The 22,424-nt window shown below is 43.5% G+C and overlaps 1 protein-coding gene across 1 annotated transcript in view; it reads right to left on the bottom strand.

The window, feature by feature from the left end:
- grid2 (glutamate receptor, ionotropic, delta 2) overlaps positions 1–20,139 on the bottom strand; it is a 436,646-nt gene extending 416,507 nt beyond the window's left edge. The window contains exon 1 of the mRNA XM_061071705.1: positions 20,049–20,139. Within this exon, the coding sequence (XP_060927688.1) occupies positions 20,049–20,139 (91 nt within the window). The remainder of the gene's footprint in view (positions 1–20,048) is intronic.
- Positions 20,140–22,424: the final 2,285 nt, after the last annotated feature.

Genomic DNA, 22,424 nt, shown 5'->3' with positions numbered 1-22,424 from the left:
GTCAGATGAAGGGGGAGATTTACCGGCCTCAGAAAATCCCAGTAACTGCCACTGGTGAAATCACTGCTGGTTACGTTTACCGAACAATTTATATGAGGTCAGTCAGGATAATCCACGGTGATATTATCAGAAACGTACCTAGGATTATAGATAAATGGATTACATTCAAGATATCAATTTAACAGGATAAAAAAAAAAAAAAATAGGCAAATAGGCGAAATTGGCATCTGCCTTAAGTAGGTTCGCTTTGATTGTAACTGTTGGCAAAGTTGATATTATTAACAGAAAGACAAAAAGATGGAGAATTATGTGAAAGGGGAGGAGAGCAGGGGGGATTTTCTTTTACATGAGGAATGAATCTTAATTAATTTGCCCTCCGAAACATCTCTGGATCCCTACGACTCTGAAAGTAACATACAAAATCACCGTTGACCCATTAAATGAACAATAACTATCACCAGCAACTGTCCAAATCTTTCAGCATAGCCAGGTGCAGAGCTGGACCTCACAAAGGTTTACATTGTGGGGGAGAGGGACGGCTTATCGTTCCTATGCTGAGTATTGCTACCCAAGGCAGCTGGCAAAGGCAGGAGCCCCTCAGCTGATAGAGATAGAGATAGTGAAGGCGCTGAAAGAACATGTTCCCCCTAAAACTTCTGTCTCGGTGTGCCAGAGGCATTTCCCTCAGACCAGACTCTGTTTGTTGCATAACAAGCTAGAAAAAAACTGCCCAGGAACCAGAAACATCCGCACATATGACTTAAGGCCACAGCACAAACTGTTGCTCCTTAAAAAAACAGTGAACACCACATATTCATTGTTGGTTGTCAATACCTCATCTTCCTCGGAGTTTAATGACTACAGGGTGACAACAGGAAATCAACAAACTGAATATCATCTGCTATGTCAGCTGTTACTATGTTTGGGGTTTCACTGACTCATTTTCTTCCTTTTGTCACAAATATTCTATCTGCAATTTAAAGTGTGTGATAGTATTAAAGTTTTTTTTTTTTTTTTTTTAACATCTTAACTGTGCATTCTGCTGCCACATAAAAAAATGCAAAAAACTATATATATACTTTTTGTACATTTCATTAGGAACGCCACTAAAACCCGATGTTCTAAAAAACAGTTTCAATTTTTGGTGGCATGGATTCTACATTTCTTTTGAGATTCTGGTCCATGTCGAAACGATTGCTTCTGCAGATTTGTCAGCTGCTCATTCACACTGCAAATCTGCAGGTTTACCAAATCCCGAAGAGATCGGATTTGGATCTGGTGACTCATGTTCATGAAACCAGTTTGAGGGGATAAGTTCTTTGACATGATGCCTTATCAAGCTGACAGTTGGCATTAGGAGGATAGAGGATGGTAGATGGTGATTGTGAAGGGAAGCGCGTCGTCAGCAACGATACTCAGTATCTCGGTGAGGCTTCCAAACTGGGATTGATTGGTATTAAGAAGCTAAGAGTGTGCCAAGAAGACATTCCTCACAACATTTCAACACTGCCACCGCCTGCCTGGACTGGACACGAGGCAGGCTTGGTTCATGGATTCATGCTGTTAGCAACTGTTTAACAATTCAACGATTTATCAGAGCTGGTGCCATTTCTTCTGGTCTTCAGACTGTTCAGTTTGAGTGAGCAAATGACCCCTGCAGCCTTAGATTTGTGTCCTTGATTGACACTCAGGGTTCGACATTTTGTTCATTCCCAGATGACTCTCTGTTCACCACATTTGTAAAGGGTGGTTATCTGAGTAACCATAGACTTTCTGTCAGCTCCAACCAGTCTGACCTCCCTCTATAAGCTCTCTCATCAACAATGCGGTTCTGTCCTCAAGACTGCTGCTCACTGGATGTTTTTGTTTTCTGCACCATTCGGAGTAAACCATGGAGAATACTGTTCAGGAAAATCCCAGATCAGCAGTTTCAGAAGTACCCAAAGCAGCGGGTGGGACACAGTCAAAGTCACTGAGATCACATTTTCCCTTATTCTGCTGTTTGATGTGAACGAGATCCCAACCTGCATCGTCATTATTCTGTGTGTTGTACTGGGGCTAGTGATTAAGTGATTGGACAATTGAGTTATTAGGGAGGTGTATGTGGTCCTAATAAAGTGCCTTGTGAGAGGACATCCCACTTGGGCGTAGTGAGATGTTTCATGTGCAGATGTTTCATGCTGGGGAGTCATTACTGAGGGTCCAAGTGTAGGTCATCTCATGTGGTGCGGTGACCTACACCAGCGTGGTCGGACACATCCGTCCGAGTTGTCGATGCCAACGAAGACTACAGCGACAAAATAATACCACTGAACATTTGGGCTTTTCACACATCACATCAAATTCACCTTGTGTGTAACCCTTGGCAAATGGAAAAATAAGACTGTCTGTATTCATATTCTGCTTTTCTGCTGAGCCGCACAGCCAGACAGGACAGCCCTTGATAGGAGTGCAGTGTCTGTGCATTTTGTGTTTGTGGGTGTGTGTGTGTGTGTGTGTGTGTGTGTGTGTTGTGCATAAACACCTGACTGCCAAGGTGTACCACTTTGAATGTGTGCATCCGATATGTAATTTTATACAAAAAGGTAGACTGCCAGCAAATGCACCCAATTTTACACTCTCATCGGTGTCCGCCGCCTGAATGTGCATATTTTTTTCAAAGATCCAAATCTTATCCAATGGAATATTGGTGTGAAAAAACAACAACACCCTATCCTATCTAGATCCAACCCTTTGTCAAGATCTACAGCAAAATTCAAGTTGTTCTTTCCTGGCCCATGTCCCACCCTTCCACCATGTGTCATAGGAAACCGTTCAGTAGCTGTGTGTAATCCTGAAGACAAACAAACAAACCCACAGAGACATGTGCTTCCTGGCGGAGGCAATTCATTTGAATTTGTTTTAAATAATTAATTCCCACACGTATGCGATCCACAGCATGATTCCTCTCAGAGACTGCATGTGTACATTTTTCCATGATGCCGCAGTGAGCCTCAAATTGGTTTGCTCTGGTCTGTTCTGTCTCACCTTGATGTTCCACTAAATCTGCAAAACACTTTGTTGACATAATGTAGTAATCCCCCTGGAGCACTCTAACCTGCACATACAGTACATGCATGTAAACAGAAAACAGATCTATGACACAGAATAAATGAATTTGTACATAGCGCCAATATGACCAGCAGCTAAAGGAGCTCGAATGTGCACATGCATTCATTTCACAGCTCGACTTTGTTGTCTAAAGTCAATTTCACTTTAGTGCTGTATGTTGACTTTGGACTCCTGCTGCCCTGTAGCCACAATACAAACTAATCCACTCTTCCCCTCACCACTAAACCTTTCCTGAATTACAGCATTGTCCTATTGTGCATGTCCTCTTCTAAGCTCTGCTAACTCCCTTGGGTGTGTGTGTGTGATTGTATTTTTTTCTCTGAGTGTGCACGTGTTAGCGTGAAAGTGTTTTTGACATATAGACAACTTGGAAATGGAACGCAAATAGAGTCCCATTTCCTTGCCCGAATTTATACCTGCGCACAGAATATAATCACACATTCTCCCCCATGCACGCACACACACGCACACACACACATGCACAGGTCACCAGAAATCAGTAAAATAAATAGGACCAAAAACAACAATATCCTGATGATTAGAGCTGGGACCTTCAGACTAAAGAGGATTTGTAGCTTAACTTTTTAAGATTTAGCTACAAGACTTATGCTCAGGACCACAGTGTAATTGAATAAGACATTTGCATAAGGATTACCAGTAGCCAGTATTAATTCTTTTTTACCCCAAAGAGATATTTTCAGTCAAGTGAATAATGGTTATATTAAAAAAAAACAAAGATGAAGTAAGCAGCAGTAATGAAGAGATTTAACTTATTGCCATTGCTTTATGACTTGTATTAAAATGCCTGAAATACAACTTCATTGATGTGTGAAGTTTATAAGAGTCCCTACTCTTCTTCAAGACACACAGCTTCCCCAAAAGCTACAAGCACAGAGGCGGAGCTAAACTACAGAAGTGTCTTATAACTTCTCATTTTATTGGGACTATCTGCATGGAGAATGATGGGCTGGAGGGAGGTAGAGACATGGAAATAAATAAAGAAGATAAATATAGATTTGAGAAAGGCAAGAAGGGAAACTGATCAAACCCTTATATATGTAGCTACCAGTCAACAAAGTCAACTGATAAATAATACAACACTTTTTAACAGTGCTACAAAGGACTTCTTTTATTCCCCATACCCATTAAATTGTTCCTTATTGTTTGTTGACTCCAAGTCTGGACAAAGATAAAGAGGCTGATAAACATTTCTGCTGAAAGACGCACTGCTGTGCGACAAAGAGAGAGAGAGAGGTAAATCTTCTCGTAATTCCTCCATGCAGTCTGGCATGAATGAAACGGAAGTTAAAAATCAGATTTATCTCATAGGATGGAGCCAGATGTGATTTTCAGGATAGATTAGTGGCTGTGGTCTTACAGAGCTCAAGAAATACACATCTTGCAGAAACAAACAGCAACATTACTTCCATAGAACTGAAGTAGCAGTGAAGTGGGTGCAATGAGCTGCACATGTGTGAATAATCAACTCCAATAAAACTGTTTAATCTACGTGATTAAATGTGTGCATTTCCTACTTTAACTTTTATCTTTAACTTTTGCATTTACACTTGACTCATACTGCCCGACATCTGATGCCTGCGTGATCATCTTGAAGACAACAATCACAGTTTAATGCGTGGGACACACAACACAGCAATGACCACGAGAACACACAGACACTGTCCACCCGCTTACAGGTTCACCAGAGTGTTTGTTTCAACACAATCTGATTGGTTTGCTGAATGAAAATCTGAATTCAGCTAAACGTCTCTCATACGCAGCCCATGTGACACAACGGAATCACAATTTAAAATGGCAACGCATGATGTCACCACCTCAGAGCCTGCCCCGACCTTTATGGGGCCCAAAGTAGAATTTGATTTAGGGGACCCCCACCGCCTCGTTGCCACAAAAACTATTGACCATTGGAAGTGCTTTTGCCGGGCAGTGCGCACTCTGGCTGAGCCTGGAATGGAGTCAAAGTTATAATTATTATTATTATTACCCCAGTCCGCCCCTGATCGACTGCATATCGTCACACTGTGCATCCCAGCATGAGCGTGACCCCAGCTCTGACAGCGGTAGCAGGAATTGATTAAACCAGTAGTATCAACTTGCCAGTCCTTAAACATTTTATTGGGTTTTTGAAGGGTTGCCTCGATTGACTTACTATATCCTGATATATAAAAAAAAAAAATCAATCTCTGGCGTGAGGGATTTAAAGGGCTCTCGGGGGCCCTCTCGTAGCCAAGGGGCCCGGAGCAGACGCTTAGTTCCCTTATGCTTCGGGCCAGTTCTGCACCACATTAAAGGAGAGTGAGCAGGGTTTCTATTGAAGCATCCAACATATCGGGGATTCTGATTTAGTGATTGTTTTAGATAGGGGTAGGCTCTTGTTACTGAAATTGTATGCCCAGTATATCTTTTACTTACTTTTTCCTGGCAGACATTTTGACAGGTCACAACAGAAACCGCACAGGTGCAATAATAAAAAAAATGGCAGCATCCCATCACTAGGCTGTGGTATTGTGCACAATGGCTCACTGGTGGTTTCCTGGACACTTAAATAAATATGAGGCATTGTTAATGTTATTAGTTCCATCTGGGCTTTTACTGCTGTGACTTGTCATCGGTCTGCACACAGCAGGCGAATACGAAGCGTGAGCAAAGAGGAAAAGGTAAAGTCAGTGTTAAAAATAGATGCAGTAAAAAAATAGAGATGATGGCCAAGAAAGCCTCCATATTGACTCCATCAAAGACAGCTGGGCCAGATGAAGACAGACGGGGGAGAAGTGGACTGACACAGCAAGTTCAGCAGTGTAATTCTTCCACTGAACCAGGTGAGAGAAGAATCCAATAGACCTGAGCCATTCCTAGTGTATAGATTTTTTATAGAGAGATAAGTAGAAACTAAACTCTCTCATTGCAGTGTCGGCCTCTTATTCGAGGGGCACATGTCTGGCTGTTTATCTAGTTGAACTATACATTATTGTATTGTCTGTGGTATTGTCTGCAGTTTCCTTGGCAGCACTCCTGAATAGGAATTAGGTACTAGTGCTGATGCTGGAGTCCTCCACACATAATACAGGGCCAGGTAATAACTCCTGACTCGACTTGCAGTACAGACTCTCCTCCTCCCATGTCGTATAAATAAGTGCAGCTTTGAAATGTTCTGTCTGAGAGATGCAAGCACTGTGCATTCATGAAGCCGGTAACAAGTGGAATGCACTTCAGACATTCGATGACGAAAAGGACGAGCAAAGAAGTTGCAGGATATGAGCCTGATGAAGAGGGAAACAGATGGGATTTTTTTTCCGTTTGATTGTAGGTCAGTTGGTGTGGTGATAGTGTGTGGGCAAGAGGGTGAAGGGTTAGGAGAGTGAGAGTGAGAGTGTGTAGCAAAGAGAAAAACAAGTGAGGGGGGGAATGAGAAAAAGTGCGCCCAGAGGGTTGTCCACAGCCAGACAGTTTCTAATGAAGCTGTCTCAATAACAGATACCACTGTGCGAGAAGAACTAGCTGTGCCTGAGTGTTCTCCGACATAAGATATTCCTTTAGGGGTTCAAGAGGGGAACACATTATCATATTAATTACAGTTAAGAATTCACGTCAGATGGTTTGAAAATGAATTCATAAATGTTAAGACCTGAAGGAAGCATCTCTCGATATGAGCTCTAGGAATATCAATAATCAACAACAGGACCTCGTCTGAGGCGGGAAACAAACGGCGATGACGTTGAGACGTCACATCTACGCCACAGAGCGTTTGAAAAGGGTCAAAGTTCAACTCGTCAACAGCGAATATTTCATCAAAGCTCCGTTGAGAGGAGCTACGGTTTGCTGACCTCCATTTTTGTCTTTATCCTCATCGCTTAAGCACCATTTTTCTGATCCTTGGTGTGTGTGCATTTACTTTGAAAAAAGATCAAGGCACGTAAAGCAGCTAAACATTTCCCAGGACCTACCTTCCCCTTTAATCTGGATGCTGTAACTATTACAGAGTCTGTGTAATCAGGAAAAAAAATGCAGTATAATCAATATGCCAGCCTCCTTTCTACCGGTCCCTATGGCATTTGGTGCTGTAAATAACAATGAAGTTTTTATTCGACCTGCTTCAGGATACAAATTTGTAAGCTATTATGAAGCTGTGAATTATGTTACATTATGAGCAGCTGAGAGACAAGCACTTAAGAGTCAAACACATACCAGGTCCTGTACAAGTGCAGTTCGGAGTGAACAAAACAGGCATTATTAAGGTCTCATTTTCGGCTCTGGTGTTCCTGTTTTCTGTGAACCCGAACAATCATTTTAAAAACAGAGAAACCAAACAGCAATGAAAGGGATCTAAATACTTTAAAGTTGGCTTCATCTGAAGGAATCTCGAGGCCCCTACGGCTATCGTCTCATTACAAATGAGCCTCTGGGGGCAATAGCCAATATTTTTGGGCTTTCAGTGACAGTGGATATCTGGGCCAAGACTATCTTCTATTCACTGTTTACAGTCAGACTAGTTTCTTTTATCACATGAATTCAATGTTTCTTGGCACAAAACACAGTGATGCTCTATTGTTTTTATTGATTTGAGTCCAGACAACATTTTGACTAATGTCTATGAACAGCTTTCTGCATATGAATTTGTATTCATTATTTTCTTCTCCCCACACAGACTGTTTACCTGCAGGTAACCAAAGCCTGCTCAAACATGATTGGTCAAACCAGACACATAAACCAGAAGGCTTCTGGCCTCAAAACCTACAGACTGCCTGTGAAAATGCAGAATCTGTTGGCAGAGATCATGTTAGGTAAGTAGAACAATAAAATGCTGCTTTGGTTCATTAACATTGCATAACATTACGACACGACTACTTTTTTTCCTACATTAGACACATTTTGTAGCTTGTTCTTGCATTTTCTCTCTTTTTTTGTGCAGGACATTTACTTGTAATGTAGAATTTCAAACTGTTGTACACTTTATCCTACTGAATTTTGGAGAGTAAAAGCTTCTTCCCTTCCTAAGCTTGTATTGGCACAACTCCATGACGTCTGACTGGGCGAGCGAGTGTTAATAACAGGACCTGTGAACGAAACACTTGCTTTGGTCCCCAGGGAAGAATCCTGCTAACTGCTATTGACCACCATAACCACAGGGTTGGAGAGCGAGACACATGGAGTCACGTGGGGATGAGTGTGTGAGATGTGATGTGTCATGTATTGATGTCAGCATTACAGGCAGAGAAAGTAGCTCTGCTTTGTTAGGAAACAGGACGAGGTCACAGGGTTAACTAGTGAAGATTCTTTGGATGACATCTCTGGGTGTTTGAGGTCACAGGTACAAGGAGTAAGGAGTTAACGGATGAAAGTGTTCATCTTTGGCTAAACCTAAACCAAGTCAGCACTTTTTTCTATTCATCCTGAGTTTTCAAAAACCGACATTCTGGAACAGTTTTTTGGGGGGCGAACAACCACCGAGTCCTTCGCTCCATGCTGCATGATTTGAAATATAGATGATTCATCACGCGCTGAGTTTTTGATTCTAAAGCGAAGTGGCCACTTGCATTCAAGAAGAAATCCCATTAGAAAGCCCGTATGTGATTTATTTTTTACGGACATTTAAAGTAAGCTACACTTTTGAGACATACGGCTGTGCAAGCATACTACACTGCAGAAGGAACAAGCATGCACCTAGGGGAGGATCTAAAGCAATTCAGCTTGAAAGACCTATATCACATTCTCATCACGTAGTGTTGTTTGAATGGCCAACACAGCCAACTCTAGCTACCTACTGTTGCTGTCTAACACATTTATTATTACCTAATGTTGTTTGCGCTGCATGCAGTGTCTGCATAAATCATTTCACAGTACAGCTTTTTAGCCTCAGGAGCTGTGTTTCTGCAATCTACTGTGTGTTGATCTGCATGGATGCACAAAGGCGTCGTTTGGCTGCAGGAAACATGTGGAACAATATACAGTCCTCTCACCAGGAGTGCACAGAGCGGGTTGTTATAATGCAAAGATGGGCGACAAAACTAGGGAACAAATGAAAAACGATGCAGTATATTTTTATTTAATGTATTTGGGCTGTATACTATTTTATGTCTTGGAAGTGTGCACCACTAATGGTTTCTCTACGGTAATAAAATTGTAAAAAAAAAATATATATATATATAAGTTTGATCACCTTTTGTACTTGCAAAGGCCCGCATGCACATTCCAACTGCAGATCTCATGGATGTAACAAAAACAAGAGAAAAAGACGATAGCCACAAGGTGACGTGAGCTACGTGCATATTCCACATGTTTTGTAAAACCTAAAGAAATGTATTTCAATTAATTTGAACCAAACAGTGTTTGTAACTATGTTCATGCTCCCCTTCAAGTGATGGAGGTTATATAATCAAGAGGGACTTGGCATCAAAGCTTTCAACCCCATCACACAGGTTTTCATTCAGTAAATAGCACTGACTGAGGCATGTGATATTTAACATGCATGACATTGACTCACTCAGACAAGTAATAAAAACGGTTGTAAACGGGGAGCGGGTCGTAAACAGTGTTTGTTTTCAATAAAACAACTTCATTGATGCACTGCGGCTCATTCGATTTGTTTGCCTCACACATGCATGTGATGTGTGCACATATGACCTGTAGATAAACATTCATTACAGAGAGGTTTATGACAACACAAAGGTGTGAGTGTGTCTCAGAGACTCAGTTAAACTTAATGAGGGTTATGGCTGCGGAGGAAGGATGCAGACTGCGACTTAGGCATTTCACCCATGAAGGACGTACAATTGGTTTATTTGAATCTGATGTGTGATACAACAAAGTATACTAAGGTGACCATCAACCATTTATTTGATTTACTTTTCACTTTTTCTGTATATTGTTGGCATGATAAGCAGAGGTAGCCTGTCATTTCCAAAATATGTACAAAAAAACTATGCTAAGGGCTCAGGTTTAACTCAGGTTTAACTCACGCAAATGTGCAATACTCAAGTCTATCTGTGCAATTCAACAGCTCATGTGCAACTCAGTTACACTGTATGTATTCTGCTCAAAATGTACATATTCTCTATATATTCTGTTTGCCGATGCCACTAAGCAAATGTCCCTGTTGTGGGACTAATAAAGGATTATCTTGTCCTATCTTATCTAATCTCCAAATTGGTCAATTCCCCCTTATCTGCACATGTAAGACTTTCAAATCACAAGTAATCAAACTCGTGCGAAATGGCCAATCAGTGTGTATATTTCTCTGTTTCAGACCCTAAGGGAACATGAGATTGAAAGCTCCGATCCAGATGGGCACATGCAGGCAGCTTTGTGACGTGTTGCCAAGTGTGTCAGGCAAAACAACAAACGGCACAATACGATTCCACGACAGTGATTAGCAAAGTGTTTAACACCTCTCAGTTCTGATGCCGGTTTCTCTAATCACTGACAGCATATTCAACATCAAGGGGGAGGTGCAGACGAAAGAGGGAGAGAAGCGCTATGCAGGGGTGGGGGGGTGGGTGCTGGGGTGAGAGAAAATATAAGGGCAGATGGAGCACAGGCACACAGAAACAAACAGAAGAATCCAGGTCATAAAAAGTAGAGAATAAAATGACAAAGAGAAAAAGTTGGAAATTGGGCCAGAAATGCTGAGAGAGGAGGGAAGATGGAGAATGAATAAGGAAGGGAATGTACAAATAGCTACAATAAAACCACAGAAGAAAAGATGGTTTGACCTCGGAGGGAAGAGACCAACACTGTGGAAGTTCATTTGGTTTTGTGATAAGAGGAAATGAAACAACCACTATTCAACAGGACCGAGAGCATGTGGGCATAAATACTCACACCATGGATTTACAGTAACAAATGTGATCGCAGTAAATCTCAACCCACACAAGAAGAGATTAGCTTCAGCAGCAGCAGCGGCTGCATAAGGTCTGAGCTCAGAGAGGCACAGGCAGCAAGATGTGGAAGAATATCCAAATAGATTTTGTATTTTAACATCATGTCAACGGCACAACTGTTGCTTAAAGGTCACATTAAAAATAACTGAAGAAAAGTTAGCATTAAGTTTACGCTTATGTCCTCATTATTCTGAATAATTCTGAAAACTGAAATTGTTGATTTTCACAAAACGGTGACATGAATAGAGTGAGGCTGCAGCTAAAATTAAATGAAGGTGATAATATAATTTTCAGTGTTGCCTCAAATTTTTCATTCTTATCCTTGTGTGTCTATATTAGAGGTTATTATACAGGTATATATATCATCTGAAATACAGGCTTCACTTCACAACTGTTCCATAAATAACGTATTTTTAAGTTCATTTCTGTATTTAGTTGAAAAAAAAAAAAGTGAGGACCTATTTCTCCGTGTGTTGCTGTGGGTCTTGAAGCAAAACTGGAAGTCGGTTTCAAAAGCATTGCATCACAAGGGACATATGTTTGAAAGGCTGTAGAACAACCAAGTTCTAGGCTGACTATCTGCATGCTTTACTGTTAGATGAATAATTTACGAATGAGTGGAGCAATGACGACTGTAAAGGGAATGATGCTTGGATTTTAAAACGTTGTGCATGTGTGTGTTCCTTCCGCATGTGTTTATGTGTGTTAACGTGGCGGCATATTTGCACATTGTAGAAGAAACTTGCCAATGCCCCGCTTTCAGTTTTTTTTATAGAGCAATGAAATGCAGCCTGCCCATGATTGGTTGTCAAGAGAAATAATTCAGAGGAGAGAGAGAGAGGGGTAGTGCCAGGAAATTACACTGGCAACTCACATAAACTCATGTGCATGAAGGCGCATAAGTAAACACACACGCAGGCTGGTATGTGCCCGTACACACAACCCATGGCCCAGGGATACAGGCACAAAACAGCACTATCACTATGCATGCAAATTCAGTACAGTATTCACGCTATGAAAATGTTAACACACACATGGAGGCCTGGCGTGCTTCTTCAAATACAGTATGTTCACAAAAACCCATTTTCTGCATATTGAGGACAGCCTCTGCCCCAGTGAGACAGATATACAGAGAACAAGAGCACGGAAACCAAAGCAGAGCGAGCGACGACAGTGCCGCTGCAAGCATCTACTGCAAGAGTGAGGGAAGTACAAAATGGATGAACAGAAGACAAAGACACTTACACCCAAATACAGTGTGTGTATCCTGCACATGCAATAGAAATGTACAGCCGCGCACACATACACACAGAAAACAGGCACTAATGCCAGCACTTAGTGATAAGCAAGGAATCTTTTGTCTTTTAAAGTTTCTCTCATCATTAGCCTGATACACAGACCTGCAGCAAACCAAGCATTTCTCCTGAAGAAGATTGATTTCACTCTTGTCAGTCTTACTATTTAATCTACATATTTGTATTTTTGATGGTCTCTATAGTGTGATAAATTCCTCAATTGGATTGGTCGCATAGTATAATGTGTCCCCATTTCTGGTTGTATATCATTTTAAATGCATGCATGTCTCATGAAATGCACAACCACAGTAAACATATTATGAGCAGCTGCAGAACTATGTTAGATGAAAATATTCCAATTCTATAACATGGACGGCTTTCAGGGCTATAAACCCATGTAACTTGTGGCCTGAAATACCTCTTTGCTGATTGAAGAGCAAACTTCCAACCGCTGCACGGCCCTTTACTACCAGCTTTTCTGTGCTAAAACTAATCACTGACCAGAAACGGTGAAATGGTCCCCATGTAAAAAAAGAGAGCGGTTATATAAAACGATTGACAAAGTATTAAAATGTAAACACACACTGTTGCTTTGGGTCTGTACTCTTCAATAAAAAGATAAAGGTCAGTTTTAACCTTTAGTCTAACAGATGTTATTTCGTTCCACTATTTGATGTCATTGTTAAACTTTGACCCAAAGTAGTCTATGAAAAATAGCACAGTATATCACATCTGATCATTTGTTGTGGTCAAAATAAGGTGGAATTTTTTTTTTTACTGAAAGACGAGTTGCATGAGCTCAGTTTTTTGAGGCCAAAAGGACATGAATAGCAGATAAAGGATCAAAAATGTTCACAGGGAATTAAGTTGGGTAAAAACATTAGGTGCTACTATATGTATTATTATGGATTTTTATTCAGACAAGATGTGGCGACCATTATTCTTGTTTGTTCCATATAAATTCATATGAAACAAACACAACAAGAGGGGAATGATTCTGTGCTCACAGAAGCGATTTAAATCAATCTCCACAATAAGCAGCCTGACACCTGTTTTAGCGAACAACAAAGGTTCCTGTCCTCCGATGACGTTAAGCACGTGTGACTGTGTGGGTCGGATGAGCACAAACACACAATACAATCATCCGGGAACACGGGCTTGCGTAGTACAAGACCTTGCCGGGCCATCTGGTCTGTTCTACCTGCAAAACTGACTTCTGCCGTGAGATGAAACAACTTCAGCTGGGCTGGACTGTCTCACTTCAGACACACACACACACACACACACACACACACACACACACACACACACACACACACACACACACACAGACACACACATATTCCCTCTGTCTCTGTGGCCTTGTTAAAGGTTCTGCCTCAGTGACCAGGTACAAACGTCAGAGCTACTGTCTGTCTCCTCCACAACAGGACACCCAACAGTCTCAAATATCTCAAAAACGTACACAAACCAGGCACAAGGTTTACATCTGCGTGAACCATAACTCTCTCCTGTGCGCACACACACACACACACACACACACACACACACACACACACACACACACACACACACACACACACACACACACACACACACACACACACACATACACACACACACACACACACACACCACATATATATGAAATCCTATAAAACACAGAATTGCGAGGTGCTAAATCTTCCCAGTCAAAAATAGCATAGACCAGCACAACAGTCAACTCTCGTAGATACATAACTCAAAAGATATGACGCATTTAATGCACACTGCCGAGCCCCCACCCTTCAGGATGGGTGCATAACCGCAGATTAAAGTACATGTGCGCACGCGCTCGCGCACACACAGAAGTTGATAGTTCTGAAGAGGAAGTGCTGTTGACAGCTGTGAAACTCATAGACAAAACCAGGCAGATCAGCCATTCACACACACAACACACACACTGGGATGTTCAGAAATCCTTCTCCATGGAAAAGACCAGAATAGCACTACGGTGAAAGAAAAACCAGGCCATGCCAGGACAAATCTCCCTCTTTGTTTGGCCCCTTCATCACCTCACACCACAAATGATAAAATGACACAAGTTTCCCAATGCTTACAGTGTGAGATGCAGTATACAGATTGAAAAACACGTCCAAAACAGCTGGTTAGATGATGATCGAAGAGACATTTCCATTATGTGTCAATGCGTAGTTTGGTCTTGACAGACACAGACTGCACATAGATTGGTGCCAAGTTATCATTTAAAATGTTTGTAAAAACGAATTGCTGCTCTAATTAAAGAAAGTATTTTGGATTTGTGCATCATTAATGGAGTGCCCCATGCAAATGTTGAACTATCCTGTTTAATGTGCATCCCAAGAGTGAATCATGCAACTCTAAAACATCTACAGTTTGAAATTTGAGTATCAAAAGGCAAAATCGGTGTCATCTAACATAAGTCATCATTCACGCTCACACAGACATTGTGGGTCAAAATGTGCAAACAAAATGATAAAGACTTCTGGAATTAGTCTGTAATGTCACACTCATTGGCCGTTTTGGAGCCACAGATACATATCTATACAAACTTGATAGTGAAACACAGAAGTGGAGACATAAACTGAGTTATCTAGCACACACACATACGACTGTCCTCCTTTCTGCACAGCATCAAGCCAGTTATGTTTCGTGAAGTCCTTGAATGAAATGCCAACAATTTTTAAAAAATGACTGCAGAGGCAACACGGTCTGTTAGACCAAATCCCTGCAGAGTTGGATTTTCTGTGTTTCCTCCTCAGCTCAGTATCACTCCCGGTAGCCCTGCTTCCTCACAGCGAGGAAGTGCTCGAGAAGTGTTCCACAGGGGCTTCTAAAATGAGCTGACAGTGATGAATTAAATTTTTCAATGATTCAACAAAGTTCCTGGCCAGATATCTTTAAGTAAAACCGCCTGCCAAATGGCCAAAAACCACTCAATGGCTCATTTACAAGTGTAGTGTTCTTCAATGCATCTACTCACACATGCATTAAGCCCACTGATTCTTCTGCTGAGATTTCTCTGCTTAATGTAGGAGATTATGAGCTGAACAGATTTCTGCAGCCCGTAATGCACGGAACTGACATGACATAGATCTTGGCAAAAAAGCTTTTGAATATTTCATTGATCAATAATTAGCAGAGAATGGCTCCCATGATTAACTGCACAAAGTGTTGGTGCTTGCAGGAAAACATAGCATGGCAAACCGTGTTATCCTCCCGTCTTCAGTTCATTCAGTTTTCTATCGGGCTGTGATCTAGCCAGGAGCAATGAATGCAGAAAAGAACAATAACCATAGAAGCAGATGTAATATGGGACAGACATGCAGCAGTGCATTGAGACATTGTGTCACATAAACCCATTTTGTATTAATTTCGAAAAAATCGTGCCCCTGGTATTTGAAATGTGTTGACATCTCTGACTGGTATTAATCTGTAGGCTCCGACCAGGCACCTTCTCATTAGGAGAAATCTAATATACTGTATTTCAGTGATGGGTATCAGAACGGTGCCTGTGAGTGCATCAGAGAGAGAGAGAGGGAGAGAGAGAGAGAGAGAGAGAGCTGAGCCGATGCATTATTTGAACGAGGGTGAGCCAGCGGATGCACTCTGACACAGCATGGCTAAAAAAAAACAGTGTGACTCGGAAGCGGTGACTTAATCTAGCTGCATAAATCACAGTGACTTTCTGAGTGTAGCTAATCAAGAGCACACACACACATGCGTGCTCCCTCACCCTCTCTCTCTCTCTCTCTCTTTCTGTTAGAGAATCCATACGAGGCGCCCTCATAAAGCAGAGGGCCATTGCCATGCAGTACACGATGCGGTGATAGCCAAGAGGCAAGCAAACCCCCCCCCCCTTCCTGCTGCATGCTGATCATTAGAGAGAGAAAGAAGGATGGGGACAGAGGGAGGCAGGGGGAGAGAGGGAGAGAGAGAGGGGTGAGGCAGTGGTGCCAGCTCCCCAACAGCTCAATAACATTTAATGCCTGGACAGAGCAAGATGAAAACGTCTGATGGGCACGACTCTTCGTATCTCAAGAATAATGGCAGCTCTGTTACAGGATGCCACAGGTTTTTCCGTAATGGCAGCTAAAGAATGGAAGATGATGATGATGGCACTTTCTCTTCTGCTTTCCATTCTCCATCTTTTTTTCTCTTTGATACACATCTTTCTTCGCCTGTCGATCTCTCCCTCTCTTTCCTTGTTCCATCTTTAGCGGCAACTTAGAGATTAAAGGGGGATTACTCCTGACATGCCAATGTGACACGCCTGCCGCCTGCTGAAGGAGAATCTTCATGGATATCAATTATCTCCAATTCCGACAAAGGGGAAATCACTATGTTGTTTGTGTGGCTTCTACGTCTGAGAAGCATCAACGCAAATTAGAATAGCAAATCACAAAACCCGCTCATGTACTCGTTTCCAGCTGTTTTATGTGTTGTTTCCCGAGGTCTGCTGAGGAAGCGGGGATGAGGATGGATGGGCGAGCGAAAGGAGAGTGAGAGATGGGCAGAATGAGAAAAGAGAAGTATTGTTTTTGGGGTGATAACCTTTTGTTGTGATTCAAAGTACTTGCGGCTAGCAGGGAAATGAACTATTGATTAGAAATAAGGTGGAGGAGAGAGGGAGCGGAAAAAAAGACACAGTGACTGAAATCACACCAGCCACACAACCGCCCACACTGCTGCTTTGTCCTCGAGCACACACACACACACACACACACACACACACACACACACACACACACACACACACACACACACACACACACACACACACACACACACACATAGACTCACAGACACACACACTCACATGTGCTTGTTTATGCAAAAAAAACACCTCTAATACACTCCTTAAAGGGAGCTGGAACTAACCAGGAACCAGTAAACTATATGCATATAGCCTTCGCTGTCTATTCTACTAATTGGACACCACTCACTGGCCTGGTTTCCACAACAGGGTCAAGGAGGAATCGCTGTTTTTTTCTCATTATCCATGTCACTAAATTTGCTCCTCAAACATATATCTGGGATTTGTATGGATTATGTTGCAAACTGGAGGTGATTTGAGGGCCTCTACATCTGTAAATCCTGTGTCTGTACGGCTTAATTTGCCCCCCTTACTCTTGAAATACTGTGTGGTACGATATATCTATCCATTTTTATGTCTACTATTCCCTTTGTATATAGGCAGATAGATAAACCTTAACACTGAGGATGATCAGGAGCCGTGTGTATTTATGTTTGCTATTGAGACCTGTACAATTTGCTGGTGTTGTATTCTTGGGTTAGGGTTAGCTTGATGAACAATCACAATGAAGGAGACTTAGAGCAAAGCTCAATATCAGCATGTTTCTGTAATAGATTCTTGTTAAAAAAAAACCTTGGCTAAGCTTATATGTAGCCTGGAGCGAGTGAGACACCATGTTTGAAAACAATAGAGTCTCAGTAAGCAGAGATGTACAGAACAGAGAGCAGGCGGCGCACATCCAGGGAACCTTGACCCACTTTCAGCAGCTGACAACAACCTTGGTGCAGTTAGCCTACATAGCTGCAGATCCCTGAGCCTAAAAACGTCTCACAACCGAGGGGGGGTTTTTAGTCACGTTGCGAACACTCTTATCTAACTTACAGTCAGTGAGCAGGTGAAGTTTGTATGTGTCCTGCTGCGGGACTATTGCTGAACATGTGGCTGCTGCTGGGATCAAACCATTCAGTCACAGGGTGATCTGTCTAAACAGTGGATTACTGTGCCACCCCCGTCGGGCCCACAGCCCCGGCCTGCGGGCTTCTGCGCATGTGTGGCTTTACTAACACACCAGCAGCCTCCCTGCTGCTCTGCGCCAGAATTTCTGCATAACCCAATTTTTCGAAATCTCAAAATAAAATCCACAACAATCGAGTTCAACTATCACTTCCTCACTCGCATATTCTGTGGAGGATGTTTGGTTCATCCGCGAGATTTCAAGCTGGGTTGATTGACAGGCCCGCAAACAAGATGATATGCATTCTCTGCCAACTTGACCCGTGTACATCTCATTCATTTGGTAATGCTGCTGCTGCTGCTGTTGTGAGCCTGATATGAAGCCTCAGCTTGGTCTACAGCCCAGTGAAGACATTGGACTGATCCAGCTCTTGGCCAGTTGGACTCAGGTAGCCACTAAATTGGCCGGAGGTGTGTTCTGCAAATCCAGCAAGCCGGGGTCTAAACGGATCCAACAGGTCAGTTCCTTGCTCACTGGCAGCATAAGTGGGTTAGATTGATGGTTTATAATGTGTCACATACATGTGCTTTGAAGTGCATGCGTGTCTTTTAAAATATGGATGACCCTTTAACTATGCAACATGGTGAAAAACAGTCAAGTGGATGGGTGGTCAGCTTCCTGCATGTGGGTGTGTATGTGTGTCTCACTGTCACTGTCAGTCCTGCACCCCCCCAACGCTCTCTCTCTTGTCTTTGCCCACCATTGAGTGGTGCAATTATTGTGTCTGCAAACACGACACAATGCATTATCTGCCAACTTAACCTGTGTAAATCTCATTCATTTGGTAATGTGTCTGCTGGGAGCCTGATATGAAGCATCAGCTTGGTCTGCAGCCCAGAGAAGACACTGGCCTCTGTCTGTCGGCTACAGTCAGAGTCTAACTGGATCCAACAGGTCAGGCCTCTCTGGCTGGCAGCATAATGTACTGGGTTACGTTGGTGGTTCATAATGTCTTACATATTGTACATGCTTTAGAGTGCCTGTTGAAATATGGATGAGACCTAGGCTATACCAGGTTGTAAAAAAACATTTCAGCGTGGAGAGTTGCTCATCCTGCTGCATGTGTGTGTGTGTGTTTGTGTGTCTGCCCATCACTGTCAGTCATGCACCTACACAATGCCCCCCTCTATTTTGCATGCCCACACCAAGCCACAGAGTTGTGCAATGACTGTGTGTGCCCACCACCACCACCTCGCGTCCTCATCCTGCAAGACACGCAGTCCAGCGTCATCCCCCTCTCTCTCTCCCTCTCTCTCTCTCTAACCTATAGCTGGAACCGGGGGCGCTCCTACATCGCTCCCTGATGTCGACATCACACTCAACACAACAGTGCCACACTTTGCCGGTGGTGGTGGAAGGCACACAAAAAAAGACGTTAAAGGGCATTAAACGGGTTTTTCCTTTCTCTCCTCCTGGCACTGCAGTGGCTCACGATGTTAGACGGTAATGGCATTATGCTTCAGGAAAAACCCATTTGCAGAAAATGTCCCTCCATGCTGGGCAGCATCACGCCATCCCCAAACCACCTGTTTTTCGTACATGCTGTGCACATATAGCCATTATTGTGCAGCCTCCTGTAAAGGATTCTGTGGAAGTGCAGTCCCTTCCCTTGACATTGCCAAACCTCAGATCCACATTTACAAACACACTGACTAAAAGACAATTACATTACTCCACTGATGCTCGATAATCCCCTAAACTTAAAGGGAAACTTCACTTGACATCATGCCCACGATGGCGCAAAGGATTCTATCAATTTGTGGATGTGCCAAAGACGCATCTACATCCTTCACCCGGAGAAACAAGCCCCGGTAATAAGCACAGGGTGTCATAGGAATCGCCATCAGAGCTGTGATTGAAGCGTCGCAGATCGAGGCTGAGACCTCCAGTCTGTTTTGCTGAGAGACGCGCACACAGCCTCATTGTGCCCCGGAGAGGAAAGCGCAGGAACTCACCGATGTGGATGATTGAATCCGAGAGCACCGACTTCCACTCCTGGCTCCAAAACACGGCGGCGAGCAGCACCACAGCGGAGGTAACTTTCATGATGTCCACATGTAGGTCCCCCTCACCCAGAATCAAGAGAAATAAAAGGAAACCACGGCTCTGGGAGTGAGAGCGAGTTAAAATCCCGAAAAAACCGGAGCTTCTGTTTTTGGTATTAGTCCATCAAGGAAATTCCCTGTAATCTGGCTCCTTGATGTGCTCCTCACTGGACGATGAGGGGGGGAATCAGCAGAGATCCCCGGGTACTCTCTCTCTCACACACACACACTCACACACACTCACTGGCACCCTGTTGAAATGCTCACCAGCATGAAATCATAGTGTGGGGCGAGCGTAGAGAGAGAGAGAGAGAGAGGCGCGGAGCCGCAGAGGAAACAGAAGCTGCATCCAAACGCCGACGCGTCGAGGCGAAGTGAAGGGAGCTGGGAGATGTGTGGCCGCTCGTTTGGAGAAATAAAATCTGAGCCCCTCTTCAATATCGTCAGGAGGGGGGGGGGGGTGGAGGTGGAGAAACCCTAGTTATCTTGAGAAGCGGGTCCTGCTGTAATGACCCCGAGAATCCCAGGCTCTCAGATCTGGCGACGCAGTTTTCCCCCTGCACCAATCACCAAATCACCAGCAGCAGCAGCAGCAGCCGCAGCAGCGGACCAAGCCAACGCCAAAACTTCCATATTTCCCCAGGGGCTTTTTTTTATCTTTCCTCCACTTGGCCCCGCTTTGGATGTATCAGGCTCCAGATTACGCAGACAGCGACTTTAGTTAGAGAGGAGAGAGACGTGCCACATGATGGAACAGCCTTGTCACATGGCACCAGCCACACAGAGAGAGGACCCGTATTCCCGAAATTGTCTCTAGTTTCCACTGGAGATGAGAGAGACAGAGCCGGATGGAGGGTATGGATGGGGAGCTCCGAAACACACGCGTGTTATTCTCTGCGTCAGGATGGAGGAGGAACAGATGAGAGAGAGGAAGGGTGAAGAAGAAGAAGGAAAAAAAAGAATCGAGGATGCGCGCAACGACTCTCGGGCGGTCCGCACTCCGTCTGCGGGTACTCGCGTCAGCCTCGGCTCGCACGTTGGCTGGTGAAGAGGAGGTATGCCGCTTGCATGTGGGAGAGAGAGAGAGAGAGAGAGAGAGAGAGAGAGAGAGAGAGAGAGAGAGAGAGAGAGAGAGAGAGAGAGAGAGAGAGGAGGAAGAGGAGGAGGAGGGACAGAGACAGATAGGGAGGAGACCCAGGAGAGAGAGAGAGAGAGAGAGAGAGAGAGAGAGAGAGAGAGAGAGAGAGAGAGAGAGAGAGAGAGAGAGAGAGAGAGAGAGAGAGAGAGAGAGAGAGAGAGAGAGAGAGAGAGAGAGAGAGAGAGAGAGAGAGAGAGAGAGAGAGAAGAGGAAGAGGCAGCAACTATGAGCAGCAGTTGCCAGCCGGGGCGTGCATCTACCGTCTGGAATTACCTTGGAGAAGGAGAGATGAGATGTGTCTCTGTGGGCAGCGGAGGAGGAGGAGAGGGGGGGGCTAACAGAGAGGTAGATAGAGGTAATCTGCCCCACCGCAGCTCTGCCACGGGCTGTTCAGACCTCTTATTTCAACAAGAGCTGCCGGTCATCATGGTTGCCAGCAACACATGTCCACGAACGACTTGACTCTGTCGTTGTGAGCTTCGAAGGAGAATCCTCGTCCTCCCTTCAAACACATTGTTGACATAGTTCGCCTCAAATATTGGGACAGGATCCTTTCATCTGTCAAACCCTTCCCTGTATCCATCCATCACACGTCCACTCGTCTCTCCATCCTCCACACACAGGCCTGTTCTCTCTCCCTGTAACTATCCTCCCATCCTTTTGTCCGTCAATTTTATCCACATCCCCCCCCTGCGCTCTCCTCCGTTTATCCTCCCCTGCCTCCCTGAAGGGCTCCAGTCCCCAGGGTTCCTTTTAATCTGCCCCAGACCTTGGATTAGGGATTAGGAGGGTTGAGAGCCTCCGGCTACCATTGGAAGGACTGTTTTGTATGCATTCAAGGAACGGGAGATTAAACTGACAGTGATACTGATGCTGTGAAAGCTGCTCTCACTTCTGTTTTTTTTCTTCTTTTTTTTTGACGCTATTGATTTATTATTAAATGTTTATATAACCACTCACACTGAAGGGGAACATCTCGTTCAGCGAGTGAGCTGTAACTGAAAATACAGAGATAAGAGAAAGCAAAGGTAATCTAAACCAAAAGAAAAATATTTCAGGAGATCAAGATAGGATAAAATTCTTTAATGATGTAATGTTTACTGTTTGCATCTGAACAAAATGAAAATACTTGGTCTGGATACCAGTGA

Source organism: Limanda limanda, chromosome 5 (assembly GCF_963576545.1).
Source record: "Limanda limanda chromosome 5, fLimLim1.1, whole genome shotgun sequence".
In the NCBI taxonomy this organism is placed as follows: domain Eukaryota; kingdom Metazoa; phylum Chordata; class Actinopteri; order Pleuronectiformes; family Pleuronectidae; genus Limanda; species Limanda limanda.
This window is presented reverse-complemented; position numbering and strand designations above follow the sequence as displayed.